General features: G+C 33.1%; 2 protein-coding genes across 10 annotated transcripts in view; both read right to left on the reverse strand.

Moving 5' to 3' along the window:
- Positions 1 to 4,327, reverse strand: part of LOC131156186 (uncharacterized) — a 40,562-nt gene extending 36,235 nt beyond the window's left edge. Inside the window, exon 1 of one of the 2 annotated variants that reach the window (XM_058109661.1) lies at positions 3,970 to 4,327. In XM_058109661.1, coding sequence (XP_057965644.1) covers positions 3,970 to 4,173 — 204 coding nt within the window. In that variant the 5' untranslated portion in view covers positions 4,174 to 4,327. The remainder of the gene's footprint in view (positions 1 to 3,969) is intronic. The other variant, XM_058109662.1, reaches the window with a different exon arrangement.
- A 1,519-nt stretch (positions 4,328 to 5,846) lies between these two features.
- LOC131156187 (large ribosomal subunit protein eL32z-like) lies at positions 5,847 to 9,803 on the reverse strand. Of its 8 annotated transcripts, none has more exons than XM_058109663.1 (5): positions 9,690 to 9,803; positions 9,579 to 9,621; positions 7,922 to 8,021; positions 6,311 to 6,492; positions 5,847 to 6,213 (listed from the first exon to the last, which is right to left on the reverse strand). In XM_058109663.1, exons 3-5 carry the CDS (start codon positions 8,009 to 8,011, stop codon positions 6,084 to 6,086), a joined length of 402 nt encoding a protein of 133 aa, XP_057965646.1. In that variant the 5' UTR covers positions 8,012 to 8,021; positions 9,579 to 9,621; positions 9,690 to 9,803; the 3' UTR covers positions 5,847 to 6,083. The 8 variants fall into 8 exon arrangements, with proteins under 8 accessions (XP_057965646.1, XP_057965647.1, XP_057965653.1 ...); XM_058109664.1 differs by having other exon boundaries at positions 7,922 to 8,052; positions 9,690 to 9,788; XM_058109670.1 differs by having other exon boundaries at positions 7,922 to 8,044; positions 9,690 to 9,780.
- Positions 9,804 to 18,029: the final 8,226 nt, after the last annotated feature.

Genomic DNA, 18,029 nt, shown 5'->3' on the forward strand with positions numbered 1-18,029 from the left:
AAGATTCATGAATAACAAAGAAAGTTTGTAGAGGGATAAAGATGTCCAAAAGGCCAAAAAAACAAAAAGAATTTGGTATAAAATGTGGCAAAAATGTAGAAACATGGATAAATTTGAAAAGAATAAAGAGGCGAGAAAAGATGCAAAAAAAGTCGTTAGTGAAGCTAAACACAGATCATTTAATAGTTTGTATAATAGATTAGATACAAAAAAATGAGAAAGAGGTATATATAAACTTGCTAAAGCTAGAGAATGGCAGAGTAAGGGCTTAGGAAATGTAAAATGTATAAAACATAAGGATGATATTGTCTTGGTTAAGGACGAAGACAAAAGATAGATGACAAAGTTACTTTAGTAAGTTATTTAATGAAAACCAAATAGAAGGCTTAAACTTAGAATTGACAAATGAGGAAAAGACTAAAAATATGAGATTTATTCACAAAATTAGAGTTAATGAAGTTACGTTTGCACTAAAAAAATGAAAAATGGAAAAGATATAGGATCGGATAACATCTCAATTGAAGTTTGGAAATGCTTAGGTGATAACGGAATTATATGGTTAACTAATTTATTTAACACAATTATAAAATTAAGAAAATGTCAGATGAATGGAGGAAAAGCACTTCGGTACCTATATACAAAAATAAAAGAGATATTCAAAATTGTAATAACTATCGTGGAATTAAACTTATGAGTCATACGATGAAACTGTGGGAAAAGGTAGTTGAACAAAGATTAAGGCTAGAAACGAAGGTCTCAAAAAATCAATTTTGTTATATGCCTGAGAGATCTACCACAGAAGTTATATATCTTTTAAGAAGATTAATGGAAAAGTTTAGGGAAAAGAAGAGGGACTTGCATAGGGTATTTATTGACTTAGAGAAAGTATATGATAGGGTACCTAAAGAAGTTCTATGGTGGGTTTTAGAAAAAGAATAAAAAAAAAGGTGTATGTAGTAGGTATACTGATGTCATTAAGGATATGTACGACGGAGTAATGACTAGTGTAAGGACTATAGCTGGAGAAACTAGAGAATTTCCAATCACCATAGGTGTAAGTCAAGGGTCTGCTTTGAGCCCTTATCTTTTTGCTTTAGTGATGGACCAACTGACTAAAAACATTCAAAATGAGGCATCATGGTGTATGTTTTTTGCAAATGATACTGTATTGATTGATGAAACTAGGGGCGAAGTAAAGGCTTAGCTAGAATTATGGAGAAAAGTTTTGGAATCTAGAGGCTTTAGGATAAGTATAAATAAGATAGAAAACATGAAATGTAATTTCAGTAATGGTCGGGGAAATATTGGAGACAAAGTTAAACTTGATGATGAAGAAATAAATAGTACTTGTAGATTTCAATACCTTTGATCTATTATGCAAGCTGAAAGAGAAATTGAAGATAATGTAATGCATAGAGTAAAGCAGGTTGGGTAAAATGGAGAAGTGCTTCAAGTGTGCATTGTGATTGTAGAATACTCTTAAAATTAAAAAGGAAGTTTTATAGGACGACTATAAGACCAGCTATGTTATATGGATCAGAATGTTGGGCGACGAAAAAACAGAATATCCAAAATGTAAAAGATGTCGAGATGAGAATGCTTAGATGGATGAGTGGAATAACACTGAAAGATAAATTAAGGAATGAACATATTCGTGATAAGTTAGATGTAACTTCTATAGAAGATAAGTTAAGAGAGGGATGACTCAAATGGTTTGGGCACTTGCAACGTAGGCCACATAGTGCGCAAGTGAGGAAGAGCAAGATAGTTACTGTGGGGGGTAGTAGAAGGGGTAGGGGTAGACCTAATAACTTGGAATGAGATAATGAATAAGAATTTTATAGCCCTAAATTTGTCAAAATAAATGGTCCATGATCGTATAAATTGGCAAAAAAGGATTCATATAGCCGACCCCACCCAATGGGACTTAAGGCTTGGTTTTGTTGTTGTAATCTTAGTGCAATAAAAAACCTTTCATTTAAATTATTAACATGCTAAATTTAGGGTTCTGTTGGTTCAGTTCTTTCAATTTTTCTTGCCCACCCTTCCCAATGACCATAATACCCATACTAGCTCACATTTACCATTGTAAAACTAGCACATACTAAGAATGCTAATTGAACAAAATAACCATTAACACTCCCATTGAAATTGGAGCATATATAACATATGCTCCTAGTTTGTTACAAATGAATTTAACACAGGCACCTTCACCCCCACCTCCACCCCTCCTCAAGGTTTAGAAATCAAGCTTCACATAAGCGGTTGTATTGAACTGCTACACAAGTTTCTCCCGAAGGAGGGAAACATGATGTTCAAGCATGGCGAAGATCTCCTCGATGCTTTCTCCCCTCCTCGTGTGTAGTTCTGTTTGACACCAATAAATTTGTAAAAGCATTGCTCTTGTTCCTAAAGGTGAACCCTAGCCTATTGTTATCTTATTGAAGTCAATCTTCCTCACCATCCATCCTTCTTTCAACTCTTATTATAAAGCCAAACCCCATTTGACTTATTCGAAGTTGACTATTCTCTGACAATCTTCCTTTTTTTGTGTTCTCTTGCTCAATCATTGGGATTCCACATTGATCACCCTGAAATTGAACCAAAGCCCAATCTTATCAACATCAACTGAACCCTATTTCTATTCAACCTACCAGAAAGCCCTTTTGAATTCCTAAAATTCTCCAGACTTTCGTGTCTCCCTCCCTATGGAGCCATCCTTGGCCATCAGTGTTCATCTCTCTCTAGTGATAGAGTACAACTTATAGACTCTCTCACCAACCATCATTAGAGTATCTAAAGGCTATCTTCTTATGGCAACATTCCTAGACCTTCAGAGGCTGTTCAAACCTTCCTGGACCTTTAGAGACTACATGAGTGATTGGACCATAGAGCGGCTTGGCAAAGCCGACGCCAGTTAGAAGCTGCCGACACCGCTTGGTGGAGGTATAAGCAAACTGGTCTAAAAATCGAAACGACTCAAAAGGGCCACGATCAGCTTGGCAGGGGGCCAAAATAGCTTGGCCTAAAGAGTCAAAGACGGCTTGAACAAATCAAAACCGGATCAGAAGAGGTTAAGGCAACTTGGCCAAGTAGTTGTGGACGGCTCAATCGGTTGAGCCACAATCAGCTCGGACAATCCGCAGAAGAGGTTCGAGTGGCTTAGCCAAGTAGCTAAGAATGGGAACTAAGGATTGGCTTAAAGACAATTAAAGGGGAAATAATGCATTTGTAACCCCTTAAATCCTAATAAAGGCTCATAAATTCAATAAAACCCATTACTCCTTAATAACTCCACCTTTATGGGAGAATTAATGAGAGGAAGGTCCAGACTATTATAAAAGGGACACACTGGAAAAAGGTAAGGTATCTCAAAAATATTCAATCTTATATTGTTACTTTTCAATACCTTTCCATTTTTCTAACTTAGGCATCAGATTGATCTGCCCGGAATACACCCCAAGTTCTCTTAAGCATTTTTTGTTTCCCGGTGGTCAAGGTCATGATTCATTCAACAAAAATCCAGGTCCAGATTTTATCAGCAACAACTTGCATTCCGTATATACAATTCGGATGCCATTACTAAAGCTGCACAATGCAAATGTCATGATATTTTTTCATATTAAAGGTAACATTAGCCTCACACTATTCAATGAGGAAACACAAGGATAAGATTTCCAGTCAGCGGGAACATATTTTCTATTAATAGGATTCATTCAAATTAAGATCAATAAAATGTGAAAGCATGCAACTGAATGGTCGCTGATAAATTCACCAAGCTACAAAACCCATTCCAAACTCGAAGTGGGCAAATTCGATGGAACCATTGATCTCCCAAAAGGATGAGGGAATACATGCTTTGGGAAAAAAAGAGAAAATCACAACTGAATATTTGACATAGGAAAAAGAAAAGAAATGGAAATTGAGAAAGGACGAGGGGAAGGGTGTGAAGGAGTGAAAATGAAGAACCTGGGAAGGAGAAATGATGAAAATGCGGAGATGGCGAGCGACCTTAATGATCAAATCTCTCCAGAAGAGAAATCTACTCTCCCAGTCTGATCTTTGCCCGCTAAACGCCTTGAAACGGGCAGTCGCCGTGGCTTCGTCGTCCCAATCCCTGACTTCCTTCCTAATGAATTCCCCAACACTAACAGACGAACACCCATCTTCCATTTTTTATATTTCTTCGTTCATAAGAAAATAACTACTCTTTCGTATTTGAATCACTAACTATTCCCCGCCCATCAGAGCACCAGATGTCTTCCTGCCCCAACTCGACAAGCGAAGGAAGAAGCTGAAAAAACCAGCAACGCTCGATTGGTTTGGCACGACTCTTTTAACGCTGCAGTCTATAACTTTCCCGTCAGGTTTCACAAGCCTGGCACGTGCTTTTCATTTTAAATTTTTTAAAAAAATATTATAAATAATAAATAATTAAAATTTTAAAGCATAGTTATAAGATATTTCAAAATAATTATAAATAGTTATAAAGATAAATTTGACATAATTATAAAGGATAGTTTGGGATAATTATAAATATTTAAATGAATATTTTGAAATAATCATTGATAATTATAAAAGATAAATCAAATATTTTTGAAAGATGACACCAAAGAAAAAATCTCCTTAATGATATTAATTTTTGTAAATAGAAACTAAATTTCAATAATTATTTTTAGCTTGTCATATCACTACAGTTTGCAACATATTATTAATTTGAACTCTGTGTTATTAATTTTTTTTAATTAATGGGTTGTTTTAATTTTACTTCTTAGATTTGACTTTGGTGAAGATTCATTACTCCTACGTTTGAAAAAGCTTTTAATTTGAATTTGAATAAAATATAATATAAAATTATATTAAAGTTTACTCAAATTCTTTTTAAATCTGAATCAAAGATCCTTTTTTATCTATACTCTTAAACATACTTTAACTCTTAATTTTGCAGAATGCACTCAAAATTCTCATAATAAAGTGATAAATGGGTACAAGTATGACATAAAAAATTGTCATGTGTCAAAATAATATAATATTCTATACTCGCATAGAAATAACAATTGTACATACAATATCCAACTTTTAAAACTACCAAAGTTTAATAATAATTCATAAAATTTGTACTATGCATTAATATTGTTGAGAGAATGCTATATAATTTTTAACATATATATATGTATTTTAATGCACTATTTATTTTTTCACTACTTGCAAAATTTTTCAAATAAGAAAGTTATTTAAAACATGTAACTCTTAGTATGGATTTAGAATACAAGTAACATTTTTTTTGGTCAATCTAGCTTTTAAGAAAAGAAAGAAGAGGAGGGTCTGCATGCAGAGTCATTAAAAAATGTTATAAATATTTTTTTTTAGAATAGAGGAACAGAAGAGGCACACACATTAAAAACAGAAATATATACATATTTTATCTCAATACATTATAGTTAATTAAATGAACTAGTGCCGAATTGGGCATATCGATCAAATCCACCAGCTCATAAGCTTCATTTCATTTCCTTCTCAATTGCCTGCTTTCATTTTCAACCACCTCAATTGCCCAGGCGTGGAAAACACCTCATTTTCATAAACAAGGAGATAAAAAACTCACAAGTCCATTTTTAAGAATAAAATAAATAAAATAAAAAAGACTTTCACAAGAATAGCTTTTATTAATAAAGTTAAACAATTCATTACAATTTTTAAATTTCACTCTGAATATATATATATATATATATATATTCCTATATTATTTTATATTTCATGAAATAAAAACTATTGCTTGATTTTTTTTTCCCCTAAATTATTATATCCCTATATAATTTTAATACATTACATCTCATTTCATCTTATTCTCACAAACCAAACATAACCTCAGAATTTTTACTCAAAGGCATCAAAACATAATTCCCCTACATACAAAATCCGGAATAATAATATAATAAAAAAAACCATTAGCAGCATTAGAAAGTAACATCCCCTGCCAAGAATCAAATATCCCTGGTTGGAAGACAACCTTGGGAAAATTTTTCCAAAGCCAAAATGAACAATGCTAGATATACGAAATAAGGTTTGTAATTCTAACAAGCTCATTCATCCTCCTGGCTGCGCAACCTAGCGAGTTTGTTTGTAACTACAACATCAAGCTGCGCGGCTCGCTCCACAATCTCCTTTCTCTTCCTCGTGGAGACATCATGCGCTATCTCAGCACAGTAAGTCCTGAATACAAAATCAAAAGGAAATATAAAAGCATGAGATTTGAAGGCTACTATAATGAAATTTGAACCAGTGCGGACAAGTGTTGTTTTCCCATTACCTGTTGTGCATCATCAGCAGTTCAAGCTCTTTGACATTGTGCACGACGAATTTCTTGAAACCATTAGGAAGATAATGACGGGTCTTCTTGTCTGAACCATAGCCAATGTTTGGCATCAAGGTGCATCCCTTGAACTTTCTCCTCACCCGTGAATCAATACCCTTGGGCCTACGCCAGTTTGTCTGCGAAAATCATTAACAGTCAGGATACATCAACATAGTTCCAATGAAGGGTGCATAAATTGTCAAAGATTAGATGCATATAAAGGCATGTACTGCAAAAATTGGATACTACATTTATGATCCTAAAACTGAAATCGGACTCTACAGCCATGTTGCTATGATTCAAAGTTTCAAACAAGGTGGCACCAAGTCATCAATGGTGAGTTGAAAGTTTGATATATGAAGAGGTGCACCTATACATCAATACAAAATTTACTAGGCTCAGGAAACTTTACTTAAGCTCCACCTTTCACGACTCTCTTAGACATATCTAGTTCAGTAGTCCAGCACAAGATTTCTGAGAACAGCCATGATAAATGTACCTGGCTTGGTCAAACAGCAGTGATAAATGAAACTGGCTTTTGCAAGACAGCATTGAAATTCCCATTTCCCACTATATTTAAGTTGTGTAAAGTCTGAATATTTGAAGCAAGCACACAAGGTCAGACACCAATGAAGATATTTAAAAATAAAATACAATATATGCTTGGTAATATAAGCAGGGTCCAAGTACCAAGAAGCCTATGAAAAAACAAGCTCGATGTGTCGCAAGACCTGCTAACACTTTTAATTTACGGCCTTAAAACAAAACACCCAGCAATAGAAACAAAATGGATGTCAGATGCCAAAGGTAAACTGGTTTATAAATTTTAAAAATTGAAAATAAAATCGTATCCATATCTGCAATCTCAGCCAAAAGATGGTGATATTTGTATAGTAATCACTTTTGAATCAGAGAAAATTGATGATCTTCATCGTTGATCCGAAACCATACTACTAAGTGTAAGATGATTAAATTGAAGAAATGATGAAGTAGAGATAAAAACTTACTCAACTGAAGGATACTAATTATAACGATATGCTAGAGAGATGAGAAGATGATGCATGTTAATTTTCTTCATTTAAATGCAGAATTGATGGATAAACATCATCCCATGTTCCGGCATATCCAAGTAATAATTTCTCGAAGAAAAATGAGCATACATTAATGATTAGGATCCAGAGGGGCAAGCAAAGTGCAGGGAGAAATGGCCATCACTTCCCTAATGGATCAATGAAGCCATTGTAATTGTGAACAACCCAAAAAAGCCAGAGAAAAAAAAAGAAGAATAAATTGTTTCAACTGAAACAAGGCACGGTTCAGCAATAGGGAGAAATGAGCCATCACTTCCCTAATGGATCAATTAAGACATTATAATTGTAAGCAACAACCAAAAAAAAAAAAAATATAGTGAAGAGAAAAAGGAAATAATAAACTATGCTTTCAAACAGAGACGGTAAAAGCAAACACACATCTGAACATATATAAATGTTTTCACAAGCAAAACATGCAGCATTAAGTATGAGAAACTAAAGAAAAGAAATAATCAGTAGCATTATCTTATTATACCTTGACAGAAACCTTGCGATCACTCTGGGGCCTCTTGAACTTCTTGACCCTCTTCTTGACAATCTTCTTCGACAACAAAGGCACAGCCATGGCTTCACTTCTTCAAAAGTTTATACAAAACTTCTGATCAGCTAAGAATCAAAGCCAAATGAAAAAATGTATATTTTAAAAAAAGCAAAAGTCAAAATTATATTCTACAAACAAAATACAAAATCATCAAATTCCGAATAACTGATCTGATGCACAAAATAAATTAAAGATGAAATATCCATCAAAATTATCCAAGTGGAACGAGAAATTGAAGAGGACGTAATACATAAAATTAAAGCGGGTTGGGTAAAACAGAGGGGTGTTTTGGGTGATAAATTAAGATAATCAAAAAGTTAAGTTGCCAAAATGTGAATCCTAAGGTAGATGAGTGGTATAACATTAGATGATAAATTAAGGAATGAACATATTCACAATAAATTAGGTATTGCACCGATACAAAAGACAAGACTAAAGGAGGGGCGGTTGTTAGAAGGTTTGGACATTTGAAACGCGCAGACCAAACAGGGCACCTGCGAGGAGGGGCGAGCTGGCTATTGTTAATGGTGTGAATTGGCTAAAATGGACTCTTAAGTCTAGTTTTACTATCCATCCCAAAATGATAATGAGCAATTTTCCATGCAAATAATAAATTAAAATCATAACCCTTTTTTTTTTTTTTTGGAGAGGGGGGAGGGGGTAAGGCAGGCTAACAGTGTCACAGTTTGCTGCCAAACCTTTTCTTCCAAAAAATTGGGCTTCACCTTATAAAAGTAAAGGAGATAACAGTTCAGGATTTTTGCAAAGTATATATCCATATCTATAGACTACGCCAAAGGTAGCCAGGCACATGCTCCGCAGATTTTAGACACTTAATTCATGTTTATTTGACAAATTATAATAAAGTCTCTCAACAGTTTTAGATTTTAAAGATATTCTCTTCATGCGACATGAAAGATTCAATAATAGACAGTATTTGGCAATGCAAATTACCAACATGGCAAATATATGCATATTACTCCAAGCCCATTTCCATATTTAAAATATCTTGGCACCTTGTTTTCTAGTTTGCTATGATCCATCGTTGGTTGACACTGACATGCTGAGAATAGTCATTGCATTTTTTACTGCGGGTCTCAAAACTAAAATATTAAAACACCACTACTCATCCATGATCTCGGAAAGATTGTACCGAATGCATTTAGAGCTGTGTACACAAAGAAATTGTGCTCAAAACATTTCTCATCACAACTTCCATGACAAAAGTACAGATGAATAAAACAGAACTACAAAATTTCTTATCGACAATATGCATTTCATTAACACACACTGTTTCGAATCAAAATTTCTCATCAAACCCAAAATTGCACATATCATTAGCCAAATCCAGGGGAATTAAACAGAATGCAAATAGATAATATGAAACTTGTTAATGTCGACGAAGAGAGATCTTAAAAGGTTAATACGTGAAGTGAGCTGCGCTTAAGCACTAGAGGAGAGGCAGATCACAGATATCGAGTAAGAGAGGACGAAATATATCTTGCAGTTACCAACTATGCAACAAAAAACGGAAAAAAATAAGAAACAAACACACACAATTACAAAAACAGAAGATATAATGGCGCATCACCTGCTGCTTCTTCACCGGCGACCAGAAAGCTCAAGCCTCTGCTCTGTGATTTAAGAAAATTGGCGGGGTGAAGAGAGAGAGAGAGAGAAAAAAAAAAGTGAGAATCAATACCTTAGGAGCAGTCTTCTGTGCTGCCGTCCGCGTTGGAGCAAGGGAAGATGCAATATGAGAGGCTAGGGTTTTGAGACTTTGGGGATGGGTATGTTTGTAATTATATCGTTTATTGAGGGTTTTGATGTTTTTGAAAAAATGTATCTTTGTAAAAAAATTAAAAATTAAAAATTAGAAATACAAATTAAAAATCAGAAACAAAAAATAAAAACTAAAAACCGTAAATCTATTTGGTTCTTTCATTGGAACTGAAAACAAAAACTGAAAAACTATTTAGTTGTTTTTGGTTGTTTGTTTTCATTTTTCTAACCTGAAATTAAAATAAAAAATCTATTTGATTGTTTGTTTTCAAATTTTTTCTTTACCTCCTATAATTATAATAAGGGTAAAAGACACTAACAGTTTAATTCTATTATTTACACTAGTTCACCTGTTCATTTATTTTATCGCACTTATCTTTATATTAAATATTATTAAAAATAAAATATATTTTAATATAATTAAAAATTAAGAAAATTTAAATATTAATGATGAGTAAAATATTTTTGATCATTGATTTGGAATATTTTCTAATTTCTTTTTCAGTTTTTTATGCATCGATGGTGAAGACACTTGAAATTCATTGTTTAAGCTTGTTCATTTGTTTGAGAAGAGGAGAGAGGGGGGATGATGGAACTAGATATCACAAGTAATAAATATTAAAAAAAATGATAAAAAATATCAAAACAAAGAAAGCAATTACTACAAATTCATTGAAACATAACAAAAAACCACCATACGGCTATACAAATTGGAATAACTAATCAATAACAAAAAGTGAAAATCACGTAGTTTTCTATTACAATAAAGTTACACCAATCATTCAAAATTATGATGTTCATTACTATAATCATCTCACATCTTCTGAACAATTTCACCACATTTACAAGTTATGATGTGTCGCTGTGATGGGGTAGCATCATATTCCATTTCCATTTTTTCCTTCTCCAATAACCATATCTTCTTCTCCAAATTCCTCGAATAAATCATCTTGACACGCATTTATTCTAATAAAATTGTGTACATACAACACAACATGCGATTACAATATACTTTTGTTTCCTAGTGCCGATTTTTAAAGTATTAGAAATTTAGCTTTTAAAACTTTCAAAACATCGTTCTATGACATTTTACAAGGAAAAATGCATATAGTTAAATAACTCTGTTTGGCCTTATGGTCTCCCCCTTCCTCTATAGTCTCTTAAATGATATCTCTCTCCTCAGTACGGTGAAAGAAACGCAACCATACTTGTATATCCAGAGTCAACGACATAATATTTTCCTATATAAACAAATTATATAAGAATTTATAAAAATAACAACAATGTACTACAAGTTTTAAATTAGTACCCATAGGAGACATGGGAAACTGATCAGGTCTTGATACAGTCTTTAAGAAATATCTTGAGTCATTTGTAGTTCCCTCCCATCCAGCCATCACAAATGTGGAAAGAATGTCAAATTAACATGCGCACATCGCATTCTCTATTGGCTCAATTTTTTTCTCTCGATATGGAATTTGTTCGTCACGGGGAACATGAGCAGCAACATGTGTCCCATCTATAGCTCCAATACACTCCTATACATAATAAAAATATACTTAAAACATAAATGCATACTTTGTCTAAGAACATTAATGAAAAATATCACTCAATTGTCATACCTCAAAATGTGTAAAATATTTGGAATGATGATGTATTAATGGAGGAACATTGTCAAATGATGCAAGTCAATTCATTGCACACAAGAATTTATGAAAATACTTGGATATGATCCATGTTGAATGTTGAAATTGCTCATCATTATCACAAACAGTATCAGCATGACAAATAGTCATTAGAAAAATTGCTAGTTGCTCTTCAACGGTCATATTTTTTATGGACTTCAAGTCTCCCCATTGCTTCAATTCTTCACACAAATTTAAGAAAGTATATTTATTCATGTGAAAAGATTCATAAATCCTAATAGGATTACCATTAAGAAGTTCAAGAACTCAATCATATCCTGGTAGAATAGATGTTCTATATGATAGTTTATTTGAATGCAAAAAGTTATCCTCCAACAAAGCCAACATAATCACAACATTTCTAAATGTGTAACGACCTCAAAAATAATATGCATGAAAATGTAAAAATAATAATAATAATAATAATAATAATAATAATATGTGTAAGAGTATTCAAAATAAAAATAATAATGTTAATGAAAAATAAAAAATAATTATATAAAAATAAAAATAATAATAATGTTATTATTATTATTATATTGAATTAAATAAATAAATAAATAAAATAAATAGTATTATAATGTTAATAAAAGAAGTTATTGAAATAAAGATATTTATATATATATATATATATATATATATATATATATATATGATTGCATTAAATGCAATGTGGTGGGTGAGATTTCAAATGAAATCCAATTGACTTTTTTTTTCCTTCAAGAATTCGCCCCTCCCCCTTTGAAGTTGTTTCTCTCTCCTTCTCTCTCCACTTTCTCTCTCCTCGACCACTCTTTCTCTCTTTCCAATTTCTTCTCATTCGTAAGTTAAATCAACGATCAGACATCACTACTAGGTTATGACTTCGATTCTGAGCAAGTTAATCAGAACATATTTTTGATTTAAGGATCTTATGCACAATTTCAAGGTTAAGGTGAGAAATACAAATTATGCCTGTTATTTTAAAAAGTTAACTAATTAAATTATAATATTTAATTTTTAAATTGTAGTATTTGATTATATTATATTTTTTAAAATATTCCTGAGATTAAATTAAACTGCATGATTGGATTAAATGGAATTTTTGGGGAATATTTTGGAATTAAGTTAAATTACAAGGATTTGATTAAAGTAGATTTTTGAGAATATTTTGGAATTAGATTAAACTGCGGGGATTTGATCAAATCGGTGTTTTTAAATATGTTAGGAATTAAATTTAAATATAGAAAGTGGATTATACAAATGTTTTCTTTAAAATTTAATCGGTTAACGGGAACGTGTGAGTCTAAGGATGTTAGGATAGTAATTATTTTGAAGTTGAGCTGATTTTTTATGCCCCGATTTTCATACCATTTTTTTTTTCAATAAATAACAAATATTCATCAACCATCGGCCACGTCATAACTCCGATACCACTCACATGACCAAACTCACATTGGGTACTGGGTAAACAGACATTTTATTTATATTAACCTAACAGCTGAAGACATAACATATATATCATCAATAATACAATACCTAGAGTATCCATATCCATATACATACATTTCTATCTCATACCCAAAAACAATACAACCTTAGGGGAATCACACCTCCCTAGTTCAAAAACTCACCCTGTATATTAGGATCTCAACTCTCTACTAACACGGAGCTCTATCACCTGGTCTATCTCTATTTCCTAAAAAGTTTAGATAATTTGGGTGAAACACATCTCAGTAAAATGGAATAAATTATTTATAATGTGTCACAATATGAGTTCAGTTATAACATATTTTACTTTTCAAATCATCAATTCATTTGAGAAAAATACACTAATATATATGTTTATAATCATATAAATATAAAACACAAGCTTTTATAAGCTTTAAAACCATTGCTCAAATTCATTTTTACACAACCCATATTTACTAGCAAAATTTCTGAGTATAGGGGAGATTGCATGCCTATATATGCTGCTCTCCTTTGCTCTGATATTGTTTGTAAACTTACTTGATTAACTCGGGTTCAACTACAATCGATACTCATCAGGGCACTTACCTTACTCAATAAGCCCTGATGTAATAACCCGAAACAAAATTTAAAAAAATTTAATTAATTAAAATTATTAATCAATTAATTAGGTAAACATTATTAAATTAATTAAATAAATAAAAAGGAATAGTAAACAAAAACTGGAATAAAGATATATATATATATATATATATATATGGTAAAGCTTATGCAGGAAGCTTTCAATCTTCAGTTCCTGCACCTCTCCACTCTGCTTCTCTCTATCTCCGTTTCACTCCTCCATCCTCCTCCTCTCTTTCCTCGATTTCGTCGGTCTAACGAGCATCAATCGGAAAACGAAAGATACCGTTGGATTTCTAACTCCGCCACCGACATTTCAACTAGAGTGAATTTGTCTTGGGAGCGGTGTAGGTACCATTCCTAGGGTAAGGTAACTTTTCCCAATTTACTCAATTTCTCCTTAGATCTTCAGCCAAATCGAAGATCAGGTACCACCACGGGATCCTAGTCGCTATCATCGTCATTTTGGTTGGAGAAAATTTTCAATTTGGATTTTTTAGGCCCCACTCTAAAGCGAGAGTGAGATTTTGGGAATTAGGTAAATTGGCTATATTTTAAGGTATAATTATTTATTTGGAATTTAAGGACCTAGAAAATATTAAAATAGTATTTTATTTAGGGTTGATTTAATGGAATTAGGATTTTTATTTCAGAACTCGAGCGAGCGCCACAGGTATCTTTTTGGGGTCCCTGTTGGCGTAATTCAAGAAACCAGGTAAGGGAAAAAATATATATTAAATCAGAATTTTTATGAATTTATTGGAAAATGAATTGTATTATATATATGTGTATATGTTTTGGTATGGGTTTAAAATGCCAACCATTTAAATTATGTTTTTCGAGCTTAGGGCTGTTTATTATATACGTATATGCAAAAATGAACTGATGAAAGTGAAAGATATTTTCAGGATAATTATGTAAGAAATGAAAGGTATTTTTAGTATATAAACGTTAAATGTTGGTTGATTTATTTTACAAGCAATGTATGAATTTTATTACTAAATTGTGTGGCATGAGTAAATGTAAGTTCTATGCAAATATATGTTAAATGTATGAGATGCAGGCTAAGTAAGTAATGCATTGAGAATGAAATATGATATGAACTATATTGCTTGTGTATGTTAATGCAACAATGTAAATGTAAGAAAGCTGAAAAGAGTCGTGTTAGCGGATTCTATCGCATTTCCATATGGACTAACTGATAACAGCTAAAAGGAGTTGTATTAGTAGATTCTAATGCATTTCTATGTGGACTAACTGATTACGGCTAAAGAGGAGCTGTAGTACGAGTGAATGAAATGAAAATGGAATGAAATGATAATGGAATGAAATGTGAAATGTGAACTATGTAAATGGGAAAGAGTCACTTAAAGTGAAATGAAATGAAATGTTAAAACGATGAACATGAACAGATGTGAATGGTTAAATAATGACAGAAAGAATAATGTATTATGATATTAGAAGTATTTATGCTAATAGAATATGTTACAACTAAGGCAGGCATACTCTTCGCCCGAGGACTTGCTGAGAAAGGCGAGTGCGCTAGTTGTATCAGATGTGGCAGTAGGCTGCATAATGCACTGGGCAGAGGGAACCTACTTGTATGGGCGGGTAGATTTTCCTATCCTTGGGGCCTTCACTGTAAACCTTTGTTTTAACTGTGTGAGTAGAGATCAATCTAACACTAGAGGGCTTATTGAGTAAAGTGAGTGCCCTGATATGCTTTAGTAGTGACCTTCGGGTTGCCAAATATATCAGAGCAGAGGGGTGCTACTTGTATGGGCGGGTAATCACCCCTATCCTTGGGTAATCTCGTAGGTTAAATCTTTTGCATGTGATTGATTAGGTTTAGAAAATGATTTCAGAAATTATGTTAACGATTTTCAAATGTTAAATATTATGTTATTATATAAACTTATGTTAGCCACACGTTGTTTTAATATATTGTTTCTTCCTTCTTTGAAATGTGTCTCACCCGAATACAAATGTATCTTTTTCAGGACCTCCTCGAGATCGGGCTTAGAGAGCTTGAGGATTTAATAGCATTTTTGGGATACAGAAAGAGATAGGGTATATATTTGATGATATTTTGGGTTATATATAAGTTATGTTTTGTGTTTTAAGTCTTCTAAGATATGGATGGTTGTGAAACATACTGGTATTTGTGAATACTGAATGTTTTTGGAGATATGTGTATATATGAGAATACAGGTGATGAATAGTTATTTTGGATTATAGATAGAAATAGTAAACTCTGGTATTATATGTAATGACCCGAAGAATAATAGTATTTTAATAATAAAGAGGGAGGAAAATAGAAACAGGAACGGAAGGAGGCAGTAGACTTCGTCGACGACATCACACTTTTGGGAATAATAACAATTTCGAGAATTCCCAGGCCTCGTTGACAAATATAGGGGTTCGTCGACGAGGTCCCGCCTTCGTCGACGAGAAAACACCGAGAGAGGAATCTAGGCTACTCTTAATTTCGTCGACGAAGGGTAAGGTTCGTCGACGAAATTACTTAAGGACTCATCGAGGAGATGACGTGGCTCGTCGACGAATCCTGTAGTATAAATAGCCCTAAACTCATTTTAATCACAAAAATTAGCGTCGCTCTCTTCTCTCTCTCTCTCCTACGGCCCCTCCCACTTATCTCTTTGATTTCGGCCTCATCAGTCGCCAGATCAACGATTTGAGGCCACGACGACGCTTCTGGCAGAGTTCTCTTCAAGTCTACCAGAGCAGATCGTTGGTGAAATGAAATTGGAATTCATCCCAAATCTATGGTAAGATCTTTTATTCAGAATTTGACTTTCGAGCAGTTGTAAGAAATGCTATAGACGTAGAAATAGTGATATTTTGTTCTAAAATTTATGATTTTCAGGGTGTTGAGTGGAGGACTCTGCGGGTGTTGGACCTGTTATAGTAAGAGATTTTTAGTAAGAAACAGGTAAAGGAAATATGCTATGCTAGGTTATTTGAGTATGATTTCAGTATAAAATTATAAATGTTCTGCGAGAATATTATTCACAGCAGAGACTTATACAATTTATCATGTATGATTAATATGTTTTAAAATTACTATGTGGCTTGAGAATATAGATATAGTACAGAAACATGCTTTCCAATATTTTTCAGAAATGTGTTTTACAGAATATACAAACAGTGAATGTATTTTATAGCAATTACAGAAATACCATGATTATACAGTTTTATAGTACCATGACATATAGTTTTACAGTTCATTACAGAACCACGGTGATATAGATACAGTTTTCTACAACGTCATGGTTTATACAATTATTACAGAATTATGGTAAAACAAATAGTTGTATTATAGAGATATATTATATAGTATCAGAACCTGTTGGACCATACAGTTTACAGAGCACGGTACCGTAGCTACATACAGTTTATAGAGTGCAACCACCTATTCAGAGAATACGTGGTATAAAGATCGATCGCATAGAGCCCACGAGTGGACAGGCTCCTCGTCAGATATAGGCTGAGGAGGGCTGATCAGACTTGGAGTATAGTGATTTATTCCTGGTTGGTCAGCCAGGGTAAATCCCGCCTACAGGCCGCACAACCCTGTCATGAGGGGTTAAATCATGACACAGTTATCCACAAGGAAATTTACAGTTATTACTATGATTATACAGTTTTACAGAAATAGAAAATATATATATGTATATTAACAGTATTTTGAGTAGAAACCTAAAGTACAGAAATGTTAAACAACAGGTAAAAGATGAAGATTTATATTACTGGTATTATACTTTACATATTCAGTGATACATGACTGTATAGTGATAGATTTTCACGGTATTGTAACTCATTTGTCACACACTAGTAATAATATATTTCATCTTACTGAGCGTTGGCTCATCCCAATTAATTTAACATTTTTCAGGTGATCCAGGTAAGCGAGCAGACCAGGCTCGCAGATAGAGGGGCCATAGTTTTGCCCTGTCAGTAGAGAGTGAGTATATTTTTGGGAGTATTTTTGTATAGCCCTCGCCAGTTGAGGATATTGGGGAACAGTTATATATGTATATTTTGGGAAACTTGTTAGCAATCTGGTATTGTATATAATTTTATATGGTTATGTTTATTTGATTTCTACTTCTTGCTGCTTAGGTTGATGGATGGGTTTAATCCAGTATGATATCAGAGCATTTCAAATATTACAGTATAAAAAAAATCATTTAAATAGCAGGTCATTACATTATATTTGTGGATATTATGTTTATGTTTTCCAATGCATACATGATATTAGTATGTGGATTATCAGATAAATGAATGAATTAGTAGCACTCTGAGCCCACATAGAGGGTTGGGGTTTTACTAATGGTATCAGAGTAATGTCCAGCCGAAAGTGTGATTATATTCACATCGCCTGGTTGTGGAAATATTAGAGTATTAAGTTAGGGATGATTTATACCAGAGTATAGGATTAAGTTGCGATAAGAATAAGGATGGGTAGATTAAGATGCCGTTAG

This window comes from Malania oleifera, chromosome 5, assembly GCF_029873635.1.
Source record: "Malania oleifera isolate guangnan ecotype guangnan chromosome 5, ASM2987363v1, whole genome shotgun sequence".
In the NCBI taxonomy this organism is placed as follows: Eukaryota; Viridiplantae; Streptophyta; class Magnoliopsida; order Santalales; family Ximeniaceae; genus Malania; species Malania oleifera.